This window comes from Botrytis sinoallii (assembly GCF_014898435.1).
Source record: "Botrytis sinoallii strain Bc 23 chromosome Unknown BSIN_032, whole genome shotgun sequence".
Taxonomy (NCBI): Eukaryota; Fungi; Ascomycota; class Leotiomycetes; order Helotiales; family Sclerotiniaceae; genus Botrytis; species Botrytis sinoallii.
The window spans coordinates 349,556-370,855 of record NW_024066059.1 but is presented as its reverse complement, the minus strand read 5'-3'; the positions used below and the strand labels follow the sequence as shown (position 1 = coordinate 370,855).

Sequence of the window (21,300 nt, the reverse complement as noted above, 5' to 3'; positions counted from 1 at the left end):
TTTGTTAAGTAAGTTTATGGTGGATTGGAAGTGGGTGGGAGTGAACCAATAGAGAAGGATTTCTCCGGGTTCAGGTACTTTTTTGGGTAGTAACTTGTAAGAAGCTCCGAAGTCAGGCTGAGAGAATGGATGAAAGACGAGAGAGATGGATAACTCGAGTTCCTGGTTCCGATTTCCAGATTTCCAGATTACCAAAGGTCCAAAGAGTGCCGAATCGACCGTTGCTGGTTGATATTGTACTCTTCACACAGGAACAGAGTAAGTTATGAGTACAGAGTTGAGTTCAGTCGAGTCGAGTCGAGTTTGAGTCGAGTGTTATCCTGATTCAAGGATTATTCTATAGATGTAATAAGTACGTCGATACTTGGTAGGTACTAGCTATCTACGAAGTACTCGTATAATAGATAAAATGGATAGAGAGGCTTGTGTTCAACGTTTTATTTTGTTCTTCGTGAAGAGGAGGGGGCAAAAAGTAACGTTTCGAATTGAGTAGATGCGGCGGAGCAATAAGCTCATCAAAAAGTACTAGGTAGGAAAATCCCCGAGGGAAGTACAATTGGACATTTTATGATTGCTAGGTATGCTACTCGAGTAGGTACGTAAAAAGGGATTCACCGCGGAAGTCGGACAATGTTTGAAAAAGCAGAACCACCAGCCAATGCCAGATCGCCGTTGATGAATAAAGAAAAAAGTTCTATTTCACATTCAAATTCACCAACATAGATAATTGGGTTTCAAATTAAATCCCAGGTTGTAGTAAGGAATGAAGCCATCTCCATCTCGAGGTCCATTCATTACCTAGGTAGGTAGGTAGGTAGCTGGAGGCACTAGGTAGGTATATTCACTTGTAGCTTCGTTCACTTCACATTTCATACATCTTCCTAGGTAGCCATCATCCGGGATACCTAGGCAATTCTAGATCGTGATTGAAGAGGAAAGAATCGAATTATATTGGTTATCAAGTCCTATCACTGGGGCAAAACAAAAATACCTGCCTGTGGCTAGTTAACCCCCAAAGTCCCCAAAATATCCGATGCATGTTAAATGCAATCTCATAAATGAAGTCATCCTAAGTACTATGACTTGACATCTGATATCCACGATTTGATTTGTAACCCCTTCGTCATGCACCATTGCCTCATAGAGTATTGAGAAAAAGTGTTTGGTAATGAAGGGATCTGGTGTTTAATCTTGGCACGAAAAGAAAATATCCTTTCAGCTAGAGAGCATTGAAATGGCTCTAAAAGCTGTACACACAAATGCCTGTATTGATGATTGTTCATGGGGGAACCGAATTTGGGGTGGAAAGGGAATAGGGTAAAGGGGAGGGAGTCATTGGAGAAAGGGCCAATTTTCACTTAACCTCACAAGTTGAAATTTGAGGTACGTCGGATGGTGTAGCTTGTGTTGATTCAATGGATAGAACTATCGCCCCCAGTGTCTAATCCCGGTTTATGTCGTCGGCTTGCTTCCACTTCCCTGTAGAGCAAAACATCGGAATGCAACTACTGCCACAACCAAGTCCCATAAAATAAGATATTATCAAATTTATGCGGTCTCACGCTTGCCCTCCTTCAACTCCTTCTGTAATAATAGTCAGTATTCGAATGCGACGGAAGCTGATGATCGGAAGGAGGACGAACCAAAGCCTTCATTGTGCCGTGGAGAGCATGTCTGTGGTTTCTTCTGAACTTGGGGTCGGTACCCTTGAGGGATGGGTATCTGGAGGTCTTTGGCTTCTTGATACTGCGCGTCGATGTAAAATTAGCCCCCATTCATCCAAAACCGGTTGTTAACTGAAGTAGACGGAATTTGCGGTTATTGATCGCGATAATATATAGGGAATCGTACCCGTTACGGTGAGCCTTCTTCGACTGGTTGTGTTGGGACGAGTTCTTGGATTCTAAAAAGGGGCAAAATCAGTACAATGAACTGTGAGGCTGCCATATATTGGGACTGTAACGTACTCGCCATTGCGACTGTTGTTAATTAGCAGTCTGTTGGATTGTTGTGGTGGTCGATTTCGTATCGTAGAAGAGGGAATTAATTTTCCTCCAAAATGATCTTGGTGCGGCGGTTGCTCGCCTAAATTTCGATTTAATCACGTGAATACGACTAGCTTCCCCCGCTGGAATTCCACTCGCCCTTTTGCATCGAAGTCTAGACGCAACTCGAGCTACTCGGTATTCATTCCGTTTACTTTACATTGAAGGGTTATCATGTGAATTTGTATCTTTATGGCCCATGGTCAAAAATATCATATATGTCATTCAATTTGTTTTCCAATCAAGTATATGTACAGTACAAGCTCTATCACATCTACTCCAGCTAAACCTAGCAAAACTTACAATGCTCTACTACCCAAAACCATAAAGAAATTTCAATGCCCTCATTTTTGCTATTACTCGCTCAATACTCGAATTTGTTTATTACTTAGCAATGACTGGTAGAACTTGCTTGGCTTTCGACGCTGCAAGATCTGCGGCCTTTTGCAATTGCTCTGATCTAATCTTTCGAAGATATCTAAAGAGAAGAATGAAAAGTAGCTCCATCCTACAAAAGTATTAGCTTGATTAAATTTCATTTGGGTTAAATTGTATGGGCCGAGTTTTACCTTTCTTTCGTCATCATTAGGAGACCTTGAACAATGAGTCCCTTGGTGATTTGTGGACCGATTCCCTTGAAGAGGCCCAGCAATCCTTCATTATGAATGATGAACTGCATTACTTCGATAAAACTTTTAAAAGGTTTACCCTCTCTGGAAGGGGGTGGTCTTGACTGAAGTCCAACCTTTGCAACAATCAAAGGCTGGGTTACAATGGTTGCAAGGGATTTGGACATTGCTCCCAATACTATCATTTCGATTAGATCCCGAGAGTCCCACTGAATTGACAAACTTACCAAATGCTTCCCATGGTTTGAGGTTTGTCTTGCCTGGGAAAACAACCTCTCTCAATCTTTGATATGCACCATATGTAATGGCAGGATTAACAACAAGTACTAAGCTGGCCTTGAGACCTCTCCAAAGACCGGTCCAACCATCTTCGCTATGGATAACATCCCGAGCTGTATCTACCATCCCTTTCCTTTCACCCTTTTTTTGTGTTTGTTGACGAGTGGTAACTACTGCAACAGGAATAGTAAAGACCTGGGCAACAGCTCCTGCGACGGCTCCTAAAGACAATTCGATTGCAGTGCTTGGAGGCGTGGGAACTTTCTGGGAAGAGAGATATAACGTTCGAACGACCGAGTACCAGTAGAAGTAGGCAAAATTGGTTGAGGCGACACCAATCAAGGCGCCATTGATACCAGCGTAGAGTCCAGCAACTCCATCCTCGGCTACAATCTTCGAAATCGCATCCCAAGTCGACGTATAGTGGACTGCATCGTCACCCGTTGGTGCTACATCGGTCGGCTTGCGTTTGACTTGAACTTGCAGGCGAGTTTTCACTCTGGTAGAATTACGATATTAGCCACAAAGTACCAACAGATTCGTAGAATATAAGCAAACGATTACATACCGCCTTGCGAATGCGCACGCAAACGGGGATCAAAACTTACATATCCAGGGGATATACCATAGCATTTGCAATTACAGCTCCTGTAGCTCCAGCAACTGCCAAACCCCATGGTGGAATAACAGCTTCTTTTGATTGTCCTGTCATGTTGGATTTGTAGAATATACTGAACCGACTTTATATTCTTGAGTAGGGGGAATATAGAACGATTATATTTAAAATTTCATGGAGCAGCAAACAAACAAGCAATAATGGATATTGAGTCTGGGTATTATTAGGTAAAGGAATAAGTTTAGTGCAAGGTCTTTTTTATATCTTATTTGAATTTTTAATAATTAATAATAGACACAAGTATGTATCACAAATCCAGATAGATAAATAGGAGGTTATGAACATCTATGATATGATATTAAGTTTGAAGAATTCCTGAATCATATTCCTTCCTTCTTCATAGTTAGCCGTTATGTATTGCTATCATGCGCGGCGCGAGTGTCGGAGTTTGTGACGATCTTAAACCTCGGCTCGGATATTCGCCATGGGACCGTGCATTTTATTCCATCATTCCACCGAATTTCCACTGCTCCATGCCAAGAACCTTGACAACCTTAATGGGATGGATCTCGAGTATCACGTGGACATTCAGCTCTCTTGCAATTGATGAAACGGATGGGAAACGAGGACAATCCAAGCCGTTGGTTTAACTACATAAACAAGCAAAACATAAACCCAGATTGATCAGATAACACCCTTACGACTTTGCTCATATTTCTTTCTCCATCTTTAAAGTGAATCTAGTCTCCGCTGGCAGTCTGAAAAGCCATACATCAGACGAGAGAGCATTTGCTTAGGGATATGGCTTGATATCAACCGTTCGAGAACCCTCTCATTCATATGCTGCTCACTTTCGTATCCAAAGCAACATTCCTCTATAAGAGTTGTTGTAGCCATTATGGAAGCCAAAGCTCTTGTACGTCAATACCCATTAATCCGAGTGATGGAACAAGTCATTCTGACACTGGGGCTAGGAAACGGAGTTGAGCATTGACAAATGTAGCTCCAAGGAGGAAGCTTTGAAAGTCTCTATCGCTGCTATTGAGTTGTATATTGAAGTTTCGAAGCAAGTACTTGGGAATGCCGAAAAGGCAAGGATCAACCGAAAATGCAAAGCATTGATGTTGAAGGCGGAAGAGATCAAGAAGTCATCCACTTGGCCTATAAAACCCGCTTCAATCTTCCTGAAAGCTCCGGTATCCGAACGAACCTTGAGTAAACATGAAGAAATTATCTTGCTCGAGGGATCAAGATTGCATGGATTTATTTTCCCACGGTGGACCTCTGAGCCTGATGACACGATTTTTGAAGCATCATTATATACGTATGTAGATAGAACCGATAAGTAGTATACTGAGACCGTTTACTGACTCCAATAGAGACTCTTCTGAGCTAAAGCTTTCCGAGGATCAAATTGAAACATTTGCAGGTTGGAAGAGACCCCACGAGAGGGATGATGTTCCTTCTCAAATGCTGAAAGATGTGGAAAATACTGATATTCTTATGAATGCCTCTAAAGATATTGATCTTGTCCAGGATATAACTACAGATTGCTCCGTCGTAGCCAGTCTTTGTGCGGGAACAGCACGTGCTGGAAAGGGTCACAGCAAGGTACATCCATTTTCGACTGTCATATTGACCATACTTTAAGTTTACTGACTCTTTCTAACAGGTACTGGATACCATTCTGCGCCCATATGATATCAAAAAGCAGAGGCCGAGATCATCTAAAAACGGGAAATACATACTCCGTCTTCAATTCAATGGCTGTTATAGAAAAGTCACAATAGACGATCGGCTACCAGCTTCAAGTTCAGCTCGCAACCTTCATGTCGTGGATAGAAACAATCCTATGCTGCTATGGCCTGCATTAATTGAGAAAGCATATCTTAAAGTGCGAGGCGGCTATGATTTTCCAGGCTCGAACTCTGGCACAGACTTATGGATAATGACTGGATGGATTCCCGAGCAAATATTTTTACGAAGGTATTGATAATGTACCCTTTCCCAGGCATCAAGCTATACTGACCAAATTGATTGATAAAGTGACGAAATTCAGTCTGAATTGCTGTGGAAGCGTATTTATAAATCTTTTGAGTTCGGCGATGTCATGATTACATTGGGGACTGGTAAGCTGACCAGAAGAGAGGAAGCTGACTTGGGCCTGGTTGGTGCGCACGACTATGCTATTCTTGACATGAGAGAATCTGGGTCTCAACGACTATTACTCGTCAAAAATCCTTGGTGCGATGGTATGGCTTGGAAAGGGCCTAGACGAAGCCCAGTTCAGGAGGCATCAGGAGACAATACTTGGACGGAAGGTCTCCGGGAATCGTTGGAAGCGTCTGACATATCGAGAAGTTCCACCAAACCAGGTACTTTTTGGATGGCATTTGAGGATGTGATACAGAATTTCGAATCCTTGTACCTCAATTGGAACCCTGGACTCTTTCGTTATAGACAAGATCACCATCTCTCCTGGACGATTCCACTCGTTAATAACATCGGAACATTTACTCAAAACCCTCAATATGTCGTTCATTCTGTTAAAGGAGAGACTGTCTGGGTATTGCTCAGTCGACACTTCACTACAGAAGAACACGATATTGCTCAAGGTTCAAGTACACAAAGCATCACATCCAAGTCCCTCGGCTTCATCAGTCTGTACGTCTTTGACGCCTCCGGTCATCGCGTCTACTTAAGCGATGGCGCTCTACACCGCGGTGCCTACGTCGACTCTCCTCAAACTCTCGCGCGGTTCGAGCTACCCGCAAACACCTCCTACACAGTCGTAGCCGCGCAACAAAACCTCCCTCTCCCAAAATACTCCTTCTCGTTCTCCTTCTTCTCTCGCTCTCCCCTCACCATTTGTTCCGCCCCCGACAGTCACACCTTCAGCACCTCTCACCCCGGCTCCTGGACGACCCGCACAGCGGGTGGCAACGCCAGCTCTCCATCCTACCCCTCAAACCCTCAGTTCAGTATCACAATCACAGAACCTACCGATATAATGCTCATCCTCGAAGCAGACAAAGAAGACATCGCCGTCCACGTAACCATGATCTGGGCCTCGGGACAACGCGTCACCGTCATCAATTCCCGCGACATAGTCGGCGGCTCAGGCGACTACCGCCGCGGCTGCGCATTGGCAGAACTACACAACGTAGCCGCGGGCAAATACACCATCGTCTGCTCCACCTTCCAAGCAGGCGAAATCGGGAACTTCACCCTGCGCGTCAAATCCTCGAGCAAATGCGAAATCCGACCCATCCTCGCCGAAACAGCAGGCAGACTCGTGGCCAAACTCCCCGCCCTCGTCTTCCAAAATGGAATCGATAGAATGCTCGCGCCCATCACCGTCGCCCGTCTCACCCGTCTGAGATTCGTCGCGAAAACGAGTATGGAAAATCGACCGCCGCCGACAAAATCGAGACCGAGTCTTAGGGTTAGTATTGAGAAGGGTCAGGGCCCTAATAAGATCCTTTTGGAGTCGTCTAACGAGGGAGAATTCAGCGATGTGCCGGCGGGGATCCGCACGAGGGATATTGATATTTCGAGCGAGATGAATCGCATGGGGGGGATCTGGGTGGTGGTGGAGAGGCTGGGCGGGAGATTGGGGTTCGATGAGGTTTTTGTCGAGGCGTTGAGTGATTCCAAGGTGGAGATTGGGGTTTGGGGAACGGGGGATGGATAGGGTGGTGTGTATATGTATGCATCTTTCTCTTCTTTAGTAAAGAAAAATCAAAATAAAGAAAAAAATCATCTTCTATCCTACTCGTGATTGAAATTCACTTTTCAAAAAAAAAAAAAAAAAAAAAAAAAAAAACACAAGCATACATACACACGACGGCTAGAGTCTAAGATTGCCCCCTTAGCGAATCTGGAGTTTGAGTATACAGTAGGTAGTGGGTAGTAAGTGTATAGTATGTATAGACATGAAACCGAAGAATCCTACTATTCAATCCATCCAAGCAGACAGGCATCCATCCGTTTACTCATCTATCCGTCCATCCGTCCACCCCTCCCTCCATCTCCATCTACCTATCTGTCCATCCACCCCTCCACCAATTCCTCACATCCAATATCCCTCCTTCCCCTCCCTCTTCCCCTTCCCAATTTCCACATTCCCTCAAGATGAGAAGAAAAAAAATCACTTCAAAAAAAAGAGGAAGGCTTCATTCCATTCCAATCCAAACCAATCCCCAATCCACTCAAAACGACAAAAAAACAGCACAAAAAAAAAGAACACCCCCAAAATCCATTTCTGGTATCAAAAAGTGCCTCCCACCCCCATACTCCATTCATCCATCCAATCCATTCATCCCATTCAATCCAAATCCAAATCCGAATCCGAATCCGACCCCATAACCATCAATTCATAAAAAGCGAGAAAAATTTATGCGTGCTTGCCGTTCGATACTAGGTGTGTAGATAAAATCTCACCCACCCAGCAGAGGAAACGCAGAAAATGCAACGCAGCGCAAAAAAAAGAAGAAAAAAAAGAACAAAGCCTCCCTTCCTAATGAAACACCACCACTCCGCTTTATGACCTTTTGCCCATTGCAAGAAGAATCTGCAAATTGCAATTTTATCAAGCGTGAAGAAAATAATCCGACCCATATATAGATAGACCGATAGATGAGTTCTTTAATATTTTCAATTTTTGACTCCCCGCTCCCCTTCTCCCGCAACTGTCACTACCCCGCCCTGTCCAGCGGCTTTCAATTGCCACCTCTACGCCTTCTGCCTTTACTCAGACCTTCCGGTCTTTGCGCGAGCACTTCTCGCAAGCGCGGGTCGTCTTTATGTTTATCTGTGTGATGTGCTCTTACATGTCTATGATAGCTGCAAGTTAGAAGAAAATCCAGGCATTTATTTGCATTTCATTCAGAGGCGTGAGAATTATCAAATTGTCAATCAACATTCAAAAGTCTCCCTCCACGCCGTGTCCAAAAAATAGAGAAATTCGAACATACCTTTGCAGATTATCCGGCCTTGGATATTTATGCTCTCTTTCCGGACAGAAAGGACACACATAACCCGGACTCTCGTGAACCAAACCATGTCTAATCATTTCATTTTTCCTCTTGAACCCCTTTCCCCCCTCGGCTCTCGAACATCCTCTTACCGTACAATAATGCGGTCGATTGGAAGAATGTACATTTGCATGGGAATTTAATAAATACTATTTGTATATGAAATTAGCATCTTACAGTTTAAGTACCTTTTCTATGTGAATTCTTTATTTTGAACATCCAGAAATCCATCAAAAGCATGATCTCATTCGTACCTGTGTTTGAAAAGGCGCAGCAACACACCCCGGATAGTTGCACTGATACCCTCCAATCTGTGGATTCGTAATTCCATCTATACTCATGCGATCAATGGCCATAGTCGCGGGAGTTGAAGCTGATTGATCAGTACTTGGCGTTTCCGCATTGCTCCCACTGCTATAATCCGCCGTCATACCGTATGGACGTCCTTCAGACGTTGAAAGTCTTCTCGAACTGTTCGTCGAAAACTGATTGAATGATGGTCCCGAGGGGGACATAATATCTCTCCGAAGACCATTTGGAGAGTTAGCTGGTGATGTTACTCCGGGTCCAGGAGGAAATCGGGGGATAGATCTTCCTGGAGATTGGGAGTATGAAGTTTCATTAGAATTGGGCAGTGGTTCCTCAACAAGCTGCTTCAGTGATTCAGCTATTGATGGTAATTTAATATGTTGACTCCCATTGCTATTTGTAGAGCCGGATTGGGGTGGAGAGTGGAGCATAGGTGGAAGACCTCCAGGATCGTTAGGTGGGGTAGAATGCGTTTCCTCTACGCTACTTCCCCGTACCATAGCATTTTGATATAATTCATGGGAAATGGAATGTAACCTGACTCTCTCTATATCTATAACATCCTGTGCTTGTGACTGTGACTGTGTTTGTGAATTTGTATTGGCATTGCCATTTGCGGGTACCTGATCAGCTTCAAGAGCTTCCCCAGTGGAACCCAGCGAATTATTCCGAGACTCCGGAAATGTACGCTTCATTATATCAACTGCCATCTGGGCAATATCAAGATCGGCCGTTCCAGGAGATATATCACGTCCCGGGATTTCTACCGCCGTGCCTCTGATGGGACTTTCGTCTTCCTCACCCTCGTCTGAAGGCAGAGCCTCATTTCCAGCATGCTGCGCAATGTCAGGACGTGACCCTCCACCCATCAAGCCCACGAGTACAGCATCAGCCTGACAAGCGCGACTCTTAGGTCGTATCTCCCCCTTGCGTCCGTCCGGACCGGCTTCGGGACTGATGGGAGGAAGCGGATGAACCTCTGGGGGAGGAGAGGGTCTGATATTAATATGCATCGGTTTTAATATAGGACTGTCGCGCGGACCAACGTCATCGGGATCAAAGTATGTATCTGCGATCTCGGTCATAATTCCATTGAGCCACTAAACGTATCGCATACATTGAACTGCCAGGCAGATATTCATAGCATACAAGGCATGCAGATGCCGATTGACTCGAAAGTAGCAGAGAATACAGCCAGATGACGTAAATAGGATTGCATGAATCATCCAAGTACCGAATGGGATGATAGATTCGTGGGGGAATGAGGGCCGCGGCTCGAATCGTTTATAGAACTTGTCGGCTCGTTCTTGCAACGGATAATTTGACTTCCAAGGTTGCGATTATATTGCGCGAGCTTCTAATCGTACTTTCCCGGATCGCTCAGCCGATTAATAATATTGCTGACCGAGGATGGATAATAAAATATACACAGTGAAATTAGAAGGAGAGGTAAAAGAAAATTATAGTATAAATATGGCCAAAACTGTATGGTTGAGCGAAGAATAAAATGAAGCGTGTGCGATCTGTATAGAGAGAAGATCCGGTAGATCTGCCCACGAGCTAGCTTCGTTGATTACTTCAGACGACCGTAGAATTAGCGCAAATCTGGAGCCCCAGAGTCCCCTCTTTAATGTCCAATATGCATTATTTGTCAAAATTGCATAATATGTTTAAACATAAAATAAATTGGTCAAAAGTGTGGAGAACAAGATTGAAGGACGAGAAGTCTACGAGAATTGCTTGTTAGATGTTAGATGTTAGACATCAGATGTCAAAGTAGACTAGACAAGAAAAGACAGTACGCGGCCAGATAGACAAGTGTATATGTAGACAAGACGTAAGAGTAGCGGTGCGGTAAAGTCCTTCCTTCCCCAGGAAACAAGTGAGGAGAGAATTTGATTGAGTTTTTGATTATCTTTTATCTGGTCATGAGTGGGTTGTGTATCTGAGTGGGTGGGTGAATTGGGATAGATATGGATACGGATATATCTTGGGCTGCTGCTTTTCTTGTCCAATATGAAAGAATAGACCCAGATCAGTAGCACAGTACAGCTTTTTCCAGTGCTGCGTACATTATACCATTATTATACCCGCATACGTATATTGCTGGGGCATCCTCTGGCATCATGACCGGCAAAGCCGTCGAGCAGTTTCTAATTTGAGATTTCTCAGGGTTTGTTTGGAACATGTATAATGTACCTAGGTAGGGTGGTAGGGTGGCAGTGTGGTAGCTGTCAAATCTATCGGAACGCTTCGAAATGCGGAGTATCTTTCGCTCGATCCATCCATCCATACTACTACAATATAACTTACTTGACGAGATATGATGAGAGAGGAGAGTAGAGCACAGTAATAGGACAAGAAGCATTAGCACGTGAATGACCAAGTACTTAAGGTATGTACAAGTACATGTAATCTAATTTGATTCAAAGGACTCGGCATCTATTTATGAAACCTTTCGCATTCTCTGTAACCTTTACGTATCAAAGAAGGCAGTGCGTGCCGGTAGATTATTAACCAATGTTGCCAGTGTCCAGCTAGAACTAGACAACAGATCATCAGCTTGTATAGTGCAATGGCTCCCTTCAGATAGATAGACTTGTATCAATACTCTCTCGTGTCTCCTCCGTAACCTATGTATTGTTGTTCGGCATGGCCGTCACGAGAGTACCCCATGGGCTGGGGGAAATCTAGAGCACTTTTCGTATACCTCGGAAGTCTGGCCGAGTATATTAGTCAATACATACTACCGTGAATACATAGCAGTGTTAACATCATATCATGTTCATGTACCTCACTCAAGTAGGCGTGGTGTATGTGTGGCTTGTCCTCATAGGTGGATAGGGTAGCATTTTGATTTTACGCCGCTGAAGAGCGCCGCATCGTAGTATTCGTTTGCCTAGAAGGGAAGAGGGAAAAAGAAAGAAGAAAAATCAAACGGTTATTGATAGTATGGTTTATCTCTTTGCCCTCTCTGCCCTCTTTGCCCGCCCTGTCCTCTCTGCTCTCTCTGCCCTCTCTCTTCGAACTCGATTCTCAAGCGAGCAACGAAAGCGAGTATCACACGGCCACGCTGACTTGAACTTTCTTGCGTGGAATCACCTACCCAGTTAGATTAGAGAACTGCAACTAGGAACTAACGGCTGTTGTTAAGTTCGAGAATTGAGGCTGTACTTGTCTTGGTTTTTCACCAGGGGAGGGGGGCAGGCACAAATGAAAATGCTTCATTCTTTCATGGTTGAATTAGGTCAAACTTCAGAAATATCTAACCTGGCTAGTAAGCACATACAGCATCAACCATGATAGGACAAAGACGAATGAACATGAAGATGGATGGACATTAATATTATTCACCGTTACATTGAATTCGAAACTACTTCCTTCACCCTGTCTAGGTAGGTAGGTCTCTCATATCCTCATCTCTCATATCCTCATCCCCATCTATTCATCCGTTCTGGATGCTCACTCTTTAGAAATCTTTCTCTCATCTCATAAAACTTCTACTCCTCTACAGTAATCTCACTTGATACACTCAAAATCATCCTATCCCTCCAATCTCACCAATTGTGTTAATACCACATAAATAACAATGTATACCACATCATATATAATGTATAATGTATAATGTATAATCTATAATCTATAACCTATGACCTATCACCTAACCCCGCACCTCAACCTCAACCCCTCAACCCCTCAACCATTCATTCATTCATTCATCCACACCAAATTACAAAACACCCCCTTCCTCTCCCCTCCCAATCCCATCCCATCCATTTCCATTTCCATTTCCATTTCCCTTCTCTCCCACTCTCTCACCCACCCTCTCTACCCACAAGTACACCCATCCAACCACTCACACCCACCCACACCACCATGCGGCTAAAACCACCACACCACACTCCCTCACATCTCACAATCAATCCACCACCATGAGCCGCACGCACGCACGCACGCAGCACGCCCCAATCCATCCTAGCATCGGATAACATAACTCGAGCGCAACGTCGGACGAGCCATTTCCATTCCATTCCTCACAAAACGAGTGATCACAACCATAAGCAAGCATTCGGTCCATTTACCGATTTCTTTTTCTTCTTCTTTCTCTTCTCTTTTTTCTTTCATTCTTTTCGTTTTTTCGTTTTTTCGTTTTTATCCAGATGGATGTGTATAAATGTATGTATGTATAAATGTATGTATAAATGTATGTATAAATGTATGTATAAAATGTATGTATAAATGTATGTATAAATGTATGTATAAATGTATGTATATCTGTATGTATGTATATATATATATGATATTCTCTACAGATTAGATACCTAGACAGACAGACAGATAGATAGTCAGATATACAGTCCTACAATAAACTTCCAAACTCCAACATCAAATAACCCAATCTACCTACCTACCTACCTACTACCTACCTACCTACCTACCTACCTACCTACCTACCTACCTACCTACCTACCTACCTACCTACCTACCTACCTACCTACTACCTACCTACCTACCTACCTACCTACCTACCTACCTACCTACCTACCTATTTCCCCCTCACCATACATACCACATACTATATACTATATATACCACAAACCACACGATCCATCACATCACATTCCATCACATCACATATCATTATCCCTCTCCCTCTCCCCTCAAAAAGAAAAAGAAAAAGAAAAAGAAAAAGAAAAAGAAAAATCAAATTAAAATTAAACAAACAAACACCACGGTGCAGGTAAATCAACCGATCCCTAACTTCTAACACAAAAACCCCCCCTCTTTCCTCCTTCCTCCTTCCTAAGTGAACCTAGGTAGGTAGGTAGAACAAAATCCCAACCATCCCACCGCACCAGTGCACCACACAAATAAGGAGTGGGATAGTAATAATAAATAGTACGCGAACCTCTTGAATCAAACAAAGTTACCCTGCCCTGCATACATACAACATACATACAACATACATACATACAACTTTAAAATTAAGGCGATACCCGCGGCTCACCTAATCGAGCCCGATGCATCCGAAAATATACCTCAAGGTAACGGAATAGATTGATTTCTATACTGACTGTCACGTTCCGATTTCAATCTCGTGCAGATAGATTATCTGAACATGTTCAACATTTTTTTGTTCAAATTTCTTACAAATTTGAGGCTTACATACAAGCTTACATGCATATGAACCCTGAACGCCATTTGCGCCTCCAACTAATGCTCCAACCCAATCCGTCATTATCCGATACCAACCAAAACGCGCGCATGCCTCTCATTGCAATTTATCAATATAGATTCTATCTCTGACTTGATCCCTTAATATTCTCTTGATCTACTCCCAAATGCTATTCTCCCCGAACAAAGCTCGTACTGTACACAGCTCCCCGTGCGGCTCCTTAGAGCATTTACATATGTTCAATAGGTTCTTCTCTAAATTTGTGAATCAGCAATTGCCCATACAAAAAAATACTCACAAGTACCAATGAGAGTTGCAGAAATACGTGACAAAGAAGAGGGGTTCTAGACAAGATCTAATGACGGGTGGACGATATGAAAAATTCGATTGAACTTACGGCAAGAGCTCATCCACATCACGAACGATGCAGGACTTCAAAGGAGGTCGGACAAGGTCGTTGAACAAGAAAGTTCCGTACACAAGTAATACGAAGCCAAGAACTTGTAACCACTTGAAAGTTTCCCATCCCAGAAATAATGATACAATCCAAATAAAGAGTGTACGACAAGTGTCGATGGTCGACCTAGATGTGGCGCTGACTGTTCTGGTCACGGAAAGTCCAAAGAAATTGAAGCCGCTGAACAGGTTAGCTAGAAAGAAGAGATAGAGAGAGAGAGAAAAGTTACCCGATGCTAATCATGATAAGCAAACTTGAGACTCCAATGGCTTTGTACTGTGTAATTTGTCTCCATCCTTCAACAAGATCGAAGTATCCATATCTTCCCGCTGCGGTTCTACCGACTGCAAGATGGAGAATGATCATCCCGAAGATTGTAACTCCAAACCCGAACAGACCCTCCCAGCCTACAACTTTGAGAGGTTCCAGAGCGTAATTTTCTAGAATGTATTCCTCCAAAACGAATTGAGAAGCAGTAAATATTTGAGCGCCCGCAATTAGAAATACACCAATAATAGCGCGTAGGGCTTCTGGTGTTCTGGCTTCTCTTGCGGCTAGCTTTAGTGCGTCGTGTACAAGCGCTGTTGAAGACGGCGCAGCTTTATCATCCTGGTAAAGAGCTCCAGCCAGACCAACAACAGCAACTCCAAGAACAACGGTCACCAAAGCGAACCATTGGAATAAGTGAAGCCTTCTTTTCAAAAAGAGTACACTGAAAACTCCAACAAAGAGCACCAAAGCCCCTCGAGTCATTTGGTAAATTGAAGGGACTACAAACAAGAGACCGACGTTCACTAAGAAGTGCTGTTAGTAACAGCGTGGTAAATGTGATCTGTGGACACAAAATGTTGATGAATGAGACATCTGGAACGTGGACTACTCACTCAAAGTTGTTCCACAGATATCACAAATAGCAGGTAGGGCTAACAGCAGCACTCTCCACCCCACCAATGGTAATCTGTTTTCATCCACATCCATTGCCTTTGCAGTCGAAGTTGTCAAGATGCTCGCTCCATCGTTATCTGCGGCCTCTCCTTCATTTGTATTAACTGCTTCATAACCATTCTCTTCCGGCTTTGCGTTCTTTGCGACATAGCGGCGATAAAGAGAAAACGCGCCAACAAAGAGCCAGCAGCCCATTTCTCCAACGAACATTTGAGCCGTTTGTATGACCGGCTGCTCGAATAATGCTCGTTTCTTGGGATCGGGATTGTCGCAATTCCGGACGCAAACATTGTCCTAGCTGATGGTTAGCAGATAACAGAAACAGACTCGAAGTGTATACTGACTTGATATTTTGTGAGAAGTGTATTGCAGACTCCCGTAACCAGCATCATGGCTACCAGGAACGGTATGAGCACTTTGGGGCTGATCGCCATCGTGACGATATGGGATGGACAGACCGGCGGAGGCGTGTGTGTATCTAGGTCAAGTAACCATGTAGTTTAACAAAACTACAACTAATCGCAAATTGTCATTCACTCTATTTTCCTTATGTTGCAAAAATGTAATGAAATAAATAAAGATCAGAATCCGATATAGTCGTATTTGTATAATGCGTGGTGAGGTTGATTACTCTTTGTCTCATATCTATTGGGGCACGATTAGGAGCTAGGTTGGAGGCTGGAGCTTAAGGAAGGAGAACTCGGGCGGTGACGGTTTTTGGTTTAGCCGATGACTATCGGAACCTCACTCCCCTGCTTTCCATCACAAGATCATTTTCTGACTCGAGCCAACAACTCAATCATCAGTTACTACGAAGCACCTATCTATGAACATGTCACAAAGTGTATGAAGTCTATAATAGAAAGTTTGGCTCATTGATATTATCATGTAAGTGATGTATGAATCATCCGTTGTCACATCGTATGTATGATGCACAATACACACCGACGTCAAGAATCACCATGCTATGAAAAGAATTCGAGCGTTAATGTCTATAGAATGAAGGAGAGAAGATGTCTTTTTTTGGTTCCGTAATGCGTCTTAAGTCATGATACATGAATATACAACTGCCCATTACCCCTAATATCCCATGGACTATTCAGTTTATACATCAAATCGGGTCGTAAAACATAGACACGTAAATGCTAACCAGCCAATTCCACTCCCAAGTATGTGAAAGAGGTAAATGAAAACGGATTGTTGATACACTGCTTGAAGAGATGAATTTTAATGAATTTTACGCCGCCCAATGCTAAATTTTAGATTTTATACTCCGACCCTATGCCTTATTTACCAACGGCGGCCGCAGCACCTCCTCGTCGTTTTGGGTTGCTTCGTCCAGGTCGTTTCTTGTTTTGGTTGCTTTGATCGCTTCCTTCAATAAATTTGAGGAGCTCATCAATGCTTCGGGAATCGAGTCCCCTAGGAGCATCTCGACCAGCAGCAGCCTCAACAGTTTGGCCGATTTGGGGTTGGACTTGGGTCTGTCCAAGAGTGACACGAGGAGAGACTCGAATTCCTCTGTTTCTGCGGGCTTGAACATCCTTTGCGTGTTTGGCAATCGATACAGCATTTTGAGTAAGCTGTTCAAGCCATTTCTCTGCTTCCTTGGTGTTCTTGTCCTCTGCACCTAACTCAGTAAGGAAGATGTTGTAAGACTCGCGCATACGGTTGACAGCGGATTTGGAGTCTTGATCCAATGCCAAAGCTTGAGCCAATTGGAAGAGTAAGGTTGCAGCATTAATAGAATGCTTTCCGTACACCTCCTCACAAATCTTGAGGGATGCTTCAAACCATGTGCGAGAATCGTGATACTCCTTCAAGTGTTGCAGCATAACTGCAGCATTGTTGATTGTTGTGATGGAGTCAGGATGGTTTGGACCATAGACAACCTTCCACAAATCCAAAGCGTGCTTGATGTATGTCAAAGCCAACTTGGTCTCTCCACTTGCGTGTGCAATGAGTCCAAGGTTGAGATAGTTCAAAAGTGTCTCAGCATTGTCAACACCTAATGTTCTCTCGGAAACTATAACAGCCTTGCGGGCGAGTTCCATAGCAGCCTCCTTCTCGTCGAGTTGATAATAGAGCATCGACAAGGAGTTGTATACTCTCGCCACTTCAGGGTGAAGAATGCCATAAATCTGCTCGTGTAATGACAAAGATTCCAAGAGTAATTCTTGGCCCAGCTTCTTTTGGTCTTGTAGAAGAGAAATACGTCCAGCTTCTAAAGCTTCTTCTGCAAGGGAGCTTCTTGGAGACGCCTCTTTGATGACTGGGACGGTGTTAAGGATGTCATCTGGGTTGAAGGTAACAGGCGATGCGGCATTTGCAGATACAACAGAAGCAGGAGAGGCTTCACGGGCATTCTTCTTCTTCTTCTTGCCGTTGGTGCTCTTTCCGGTAGGGGCCGCGTCCTTTGTGGCCTCACCATTAGTTGCCGGTGGAGCTGCTGCTTCAGTCTGCGATTGCTTTGTGAAATGGTAAGGCTTCATCTCCAATTGGATACCAAGCTTCAAGGAAACTTCGCGAAGAAGTTGCAAGTGTTTGATACCTGCAGTCCATGTAGAGTCTAGGGTGTAGCGGAAGCGACGGAGAACTTGACCTTCAATCTCTTGTTTAAGACTCTCAGGGGTAACCTCCTTGAATTTCAAATCTGCCTCTGGATAAAGCGCAGCTATGGCCTCATCCACATCTGGTTTTGGAGCTGCGTTCAAATCTGTGCCGAGCAAGCAATTGAGCAGATGGGCAATGCATGAGCTCGTCAAAGGAATAGGGAGGTAACGGAGATAATTGCCAGCAACATGCTTAAATGCTCTCGCCACCATCTCTTGAACCGCCAGAATGCGTAGGGATTCGAGTCTCTTGCCATCCGCAAGAGTAGCCACTTGGCCGAGGTATCTAAGATTGATACCACGTTTATGAAGGAGCCTGCTCAAAGACTGACCGTCCATAGGGAAACCAACATCACCTTCCTTGAGATCCTTCACAAGTTCAGGTAACACTGTCTTGCGCAAGAATTCACAAACCAATCGAACTTGTTGTTCATCTTCGGCAAATTCAGCCTTCTCTTCATCAGTTTGTGGCTGCTGTCCACTGAAAGCATCTGGGTTCAATGCAAACTTGAAATCACCAATATCGATTCTTTCCTGATCAGGCTTGCTGGGTTCTGCAACCTCGTCCGATTCGCTCTTCTTGGCCAATTCTCCATTCTCGGTTGGCTCCTCGCTTTTGGCTGGCTCTGATGCCTCAGTTGCAGCCTCGATTTCCTTTCCTTCGGCAGTAGGCTCAACGGCTTTCTGAGCCTGGCGCTTACGTTCCAATTCGCCGTTTACCCATTCGCGCATCTTTACTTTCCAGTAAGATTCCACCAATTCAGGTCGGATAACTGTCATGCGATGTGGATATGCAGATTCACTCGCCGCATCGACCTCCTTGGGGCTGTCAAGTGCGGTACCGACTTCCTCCATCCAAGTAATATCCAATGGGGTAACTCTGTACAAATCGAGAACGTACTTTCTTCCGTCAGTACCCAAAAGACCCTTGGTTTCGATACTGCCTTCGAGATCATGACGCTTTGCATCTTTGTCCCAAACTGCATGCTTTTTGACTTTCAAGGCCTTAGAAAGCTTCTCGAAAACAGACACAAACTTCTCATCCGATGCGACAATGTCCTTGCCATCCACTGCACCATAGTCGATTTGGTTCTCGCCTGGGTCACGTTGTTTGAATATTCCTGGCACAATACTTTGTCCAACAATACGCTTTCCAAGATAATCAACAACTACAGTCCCTGGAGTAAACAAGCCGTCAATATCCAATTGGTTGACCATACGGACTCCCATAACATCCTTGCCTACTGCTGCTCTAGCGGCCTCGTCACCACCCTCTGAGGCAAAAGTACCCACACCGTCGGCTCCAAAGGAAAAGAAAACGTTATTGTAGACGAAAATTTGAGCATCTTTGCCTTCTGTTGGGTTGAGAGGAGCTATTTCACCCCTAGCAACTAGAATCGCACCACGAGCTGCAGCATCGTTGTAGTCAGCGAACAACTTCGAAGTCAATCGCTCTCGGAATACACGATCCTGAACGGTGTCTTTTGGTAGTTCTCTAGTAGACTGAAATTCTTCGTTCCAATCCCGCAAAGTCTCGCTGTTTTCAATACCAGCAATTAAATAATTTTCTTGAGTGCGAGTTATATCAGCTTGATGTGCAACAAGAGGCGCCGTTGCTGATGGCACAATCCAAGGGTTTGAGGGAGTTGCATTTGTGATTTGGAATGTAGCCAAAGGTTCTTTGATATTGTTATATTCCTGAAGGCTCTTGAAGGATTCCTCAAATGATGGAGACAAATCACTAAGAAGTGCTAAAAGTGAGTGCGCGGAATGGGCTTTTGGCGCAGATTTTGGCGACGGATCAAATTTGCCTGTTGAGGATTTGTTCACATAGAAGCCAGATACGTGAGATGTGATCTGGAATTGCTCCCCCTCGTTTGTGGTGACCTGTAGATAGAGCAAATGTCCCTTCTGTCTAAGATGGTAGGGTGGGGGATTCCAAGGAGAGACTGAAATTGACTTGACAGTCTTTGGCCCTGGCTCTTGTGCTCTTGGTAGAAGGGTCGAGAGATTGCCGGAAGCTTGGAAGTCAAATCCAACCATTGGATGTGAAGGAGCTGTACTTGTGCCGTTTTGACTGGATTCCTTTGATGTAACCGAATCAAGCAGCGAAGCTCCTGAAATAATACCATTCAAGGTATCGGTACGATTCCCGGCAGCACCAATAAGCTCCCGCACTCTGATGATATGGATTCTTGCCTCCTTCTCTGTGTACGGGTCCTCGACTAAGTGTATTTCTGAGTCCGCCGTTAAGCCAGGGACCTCGGATATCTGAACGAAGTCATTTATTCTCTCTCCCTTGTGCTCAAGATGGAAACATGAGTACTGGAAGGTTCCGGGCAGCTCGATTATTGATTGGCGAACATCGTGTATAGCTTCTTGAGAAGAGACCTAGCCATCTGAGCATTGAATCTGCATATTTTGTGAGGGGGTTTCACTCACGATGATCTGAATTTTATGGGGCACGCGGGGAAGCACCACAGTCAATTGAAAGACTACGTTCTCGCATTAGCATAAAATTTGGATAAGTCTTTAAATTGCCAACTGATCCTACCTTCACCGCCCGCTTCCCCACCATCTTCTTCTTCATGGTCAACACCATTAGTTATGGCAGTCTCTTCAGTGGCAAGCTTTTGCGAGCTGCTTGAAACATCGGTGGGGGTTTCTAAAGACATTGAATATTAGTAGATGACTCATGGTAGGCCAGATATTGGAATGACAAGATCAATTGAGGTAAAACTTGAGCATATATGTATATTGAAGTGCTTTTCGAGCTCTATAAAGTGCTTGGGGTGGCTTACCAGAAGTGGTGTTGTTAACCTCATTGTTAACAGCCATTTTGTACCTTGAAAAGCTCTCTTAAGTAGGTACAATACAATAATAAGAGAAGAAGGCAAAAATCGATATTCCAACACAAGGAATGGCAGGAATTCAAAAAAGACTTTGTTGATTTTGTTGTACAAATGGAGTGTAGAGAGAAAAGAAAAAAACCCCTCTTCTGTTATGGATGAATTATATGCAAGTGAAGAGTAAATTTATTCCATTTTCTTCAAATCCAAAAGGGAAAGTACAAAATTTAGTTGAACGCACGGAAAAACCCGGCCCGTGCCAGTATTATGACAATCCTTGCTGACATCACCATGACACGGCATTTGTTCACTACATATACCTAGCGAGCCTCCTCTCTCTCAAAAAA

The 21,300-nt window shown here is 44.0% G+C and overlaps 6 protein-coding genes across 6 annotated transcripts; 1 reads left to right on the top strand and 5 right to left on the bottom strand.

Annotated features, from left to right (window-relative positions):
- Window positions 1–1,379: 1,379 nt before the first annotated feature.
- EAF02_011465 (uncharacterized protein) lies at window positions 1,380–2,017 on the bottom strand. The gene is made up of 4 exons (XM_038907512.1): window positions 1,968–2,017; window positions 1,852–1,903; window positions 1,644–1,746; window positions 1,380–1,584 (listed from the first exon to the last, which is right to left on the bottom strand). Exons 1-4 carry the CDS (start codon window positions 1,972–1,974, stop codon window positions 1,549–1,551), a joined length of 198 nt encoding a protein of 65 aa, XP_038752734.1. The 5' UTR covers window positions 1,975–2,017; the 3' UTR covers window positions 1,380–1,548.
- A 412-nt stretch (window positions 2,018–2,429) lies between these two features.
- EAF02_011464 (uncharacterized protein) lies at window positions 2,430–3,665 on the bottom strand (the record flags this gene model as incomplete). The annotated part of the gene is made up of 4 exons (XM_038907511.1): window positions 2,430–2,553; window positions 2,615–2,852; window positions 2,902–3,452; window positions 3,562–3,665. The coding sequence occupies 4 exons, from the start codon at window positions 3,663–3,665 to the stop codon at window positions 2,430–2,432; spliced, it is 1,017 nt and encodes a 338-aa protein (XP_038752733.1).
- An 802-nt stretch (window positions 3,666–4,467) lies between these two features.
- EAF02_011463 (uncharacterized protein) lies at window positions 4,468–7,263 on the top strand (the record flags this gene model as incomplete). Its single annotated transcript, XM_038907510.1, has 5 exons — window positions 4,468–4,485; window positions 4,544–4,893; window positions 4,949–5,180; window positions 5,242–5,555; window positions 5,616–7,263. The coding sequence occupies 5 exons, from the start codon at window positions 4,468–4,470 to the stop codon at window positions 7,261–7,263; spliced, it is 2,562 nt and encodes an 853-aa protein (XP_038752732.1).
- A 1,027-nt stretch (window positions 7,264–8,290) lies between these two features.
- Window positions 8,291–9,999, bottom strand: EAF02_011462 (uncharacterized protein; the record flags this gene model as incomplete). Its single annotated transcript, XM_038907509.1, has 3 exons — window positions 8,291–8,405; window positions 8,546–8,754; window positions 8,860–9,999. The coding sequence occupies 3 exons, from the start codon at window positions 9,997–9,999 to the stop codon at window positions 8,291–8,293; spliced, it is 1,464 nt and encodes a 487-aa protein (XP_038752731.1).
- A 4,320-nt stretch (window positions 10,000–14,319) lies between these two features.
- Window positions 14,320–15,926, bottom strand: EAF02_011461 (uncharacterized protein; the record flags this gene model as incomplete). Its single annotated transcript, XM_038907508.1, has 5 exons — window positions 14,320–14,344; window positions 14,488–14,727; window positions 14,777–15,341; window positions 15,432–15,786; window positions 15,837–15,926. The coding sequence occupies 5 exons, from the start codon at window positions 15,924–15,926 to the stop codon at window positions 14,320–14,322; spliced, it is 1,275 nt and encodes a 424-aa protein (XP_038752730.1).
- A 450-nt stretch (window positions 15,927–16,376) lies between these two features.
- Window positions 16,377–21,124, bottom strand: EAF02_011460 (uncharacterized protein). The gene is made up of 4 exons (XM_038907507.1): window positions 20,906–21,124; window positions 20,659–20,769; window positions 20,547–20,599; window positions 16,377–20,495 (listed from the first exon to the last, which is right to left on the bottom strand). The coding sequence occupies exons 1-4, from the start codon at window positions 20,940–20,942 to the stop codon at window positions 16,779–16,781; spliced, it is 3,918 nt and encodes a 1,305-aa protein (XP_038752729.1). The 5' UTR covers window positions 20,943–21,124; the 3' UTR covers window positions 16,377–16,778.
- Window positions 21,125–21,300: the final 176 nt, after the last annotated feature.

What these genes read in the sequence shown, in the direction of transcription:
- EAF02_011460 (XM_038907507.1), bottom strand. Translation starts at nt 20,942, where the DNA reads ATGGCTGTTAACAATGAGGTTAACAACACCACTTCTG. An exon ending in TGGGGAAGCGGGCGGTGAAG is followed by an intron (nt 20,600 to 20,658) that starts GTAGGATCAGTT and finishes GCGAGAACGTAG; the next exon opens with TCTTTCAATTGACTGTGGTG. An exon ending in CCCATAAAATTCAGATCATC is followed by an intron (nt 20,496 to 20,546) that starts GTGAGTGAAACC and finishes TCAGATGGCTAG; the next exon opens with GTCTCTTCTCAAGAAGCTAT.
- EAF02_011465 (XM_038907512.1), bottom strand. An exon ending in AAGAAGGCTCACCGTAACGG is followed by an intron (nt 1,747 to 1,851) that starts GTACGATTCCCT and finishes ATCGACGCGCAG; the next exon opens with TATCAAGAAGCCAAAGACCT. An exon ending in ACGGCACAATGAAGGCTTTG is followed by an intron (nt 1,585 to 1,643) that starts GTTCGTCCTCCT and finishes CTATTATTACAG; the next exon opens with AAGGAGTTGAAGGAGGGCAA.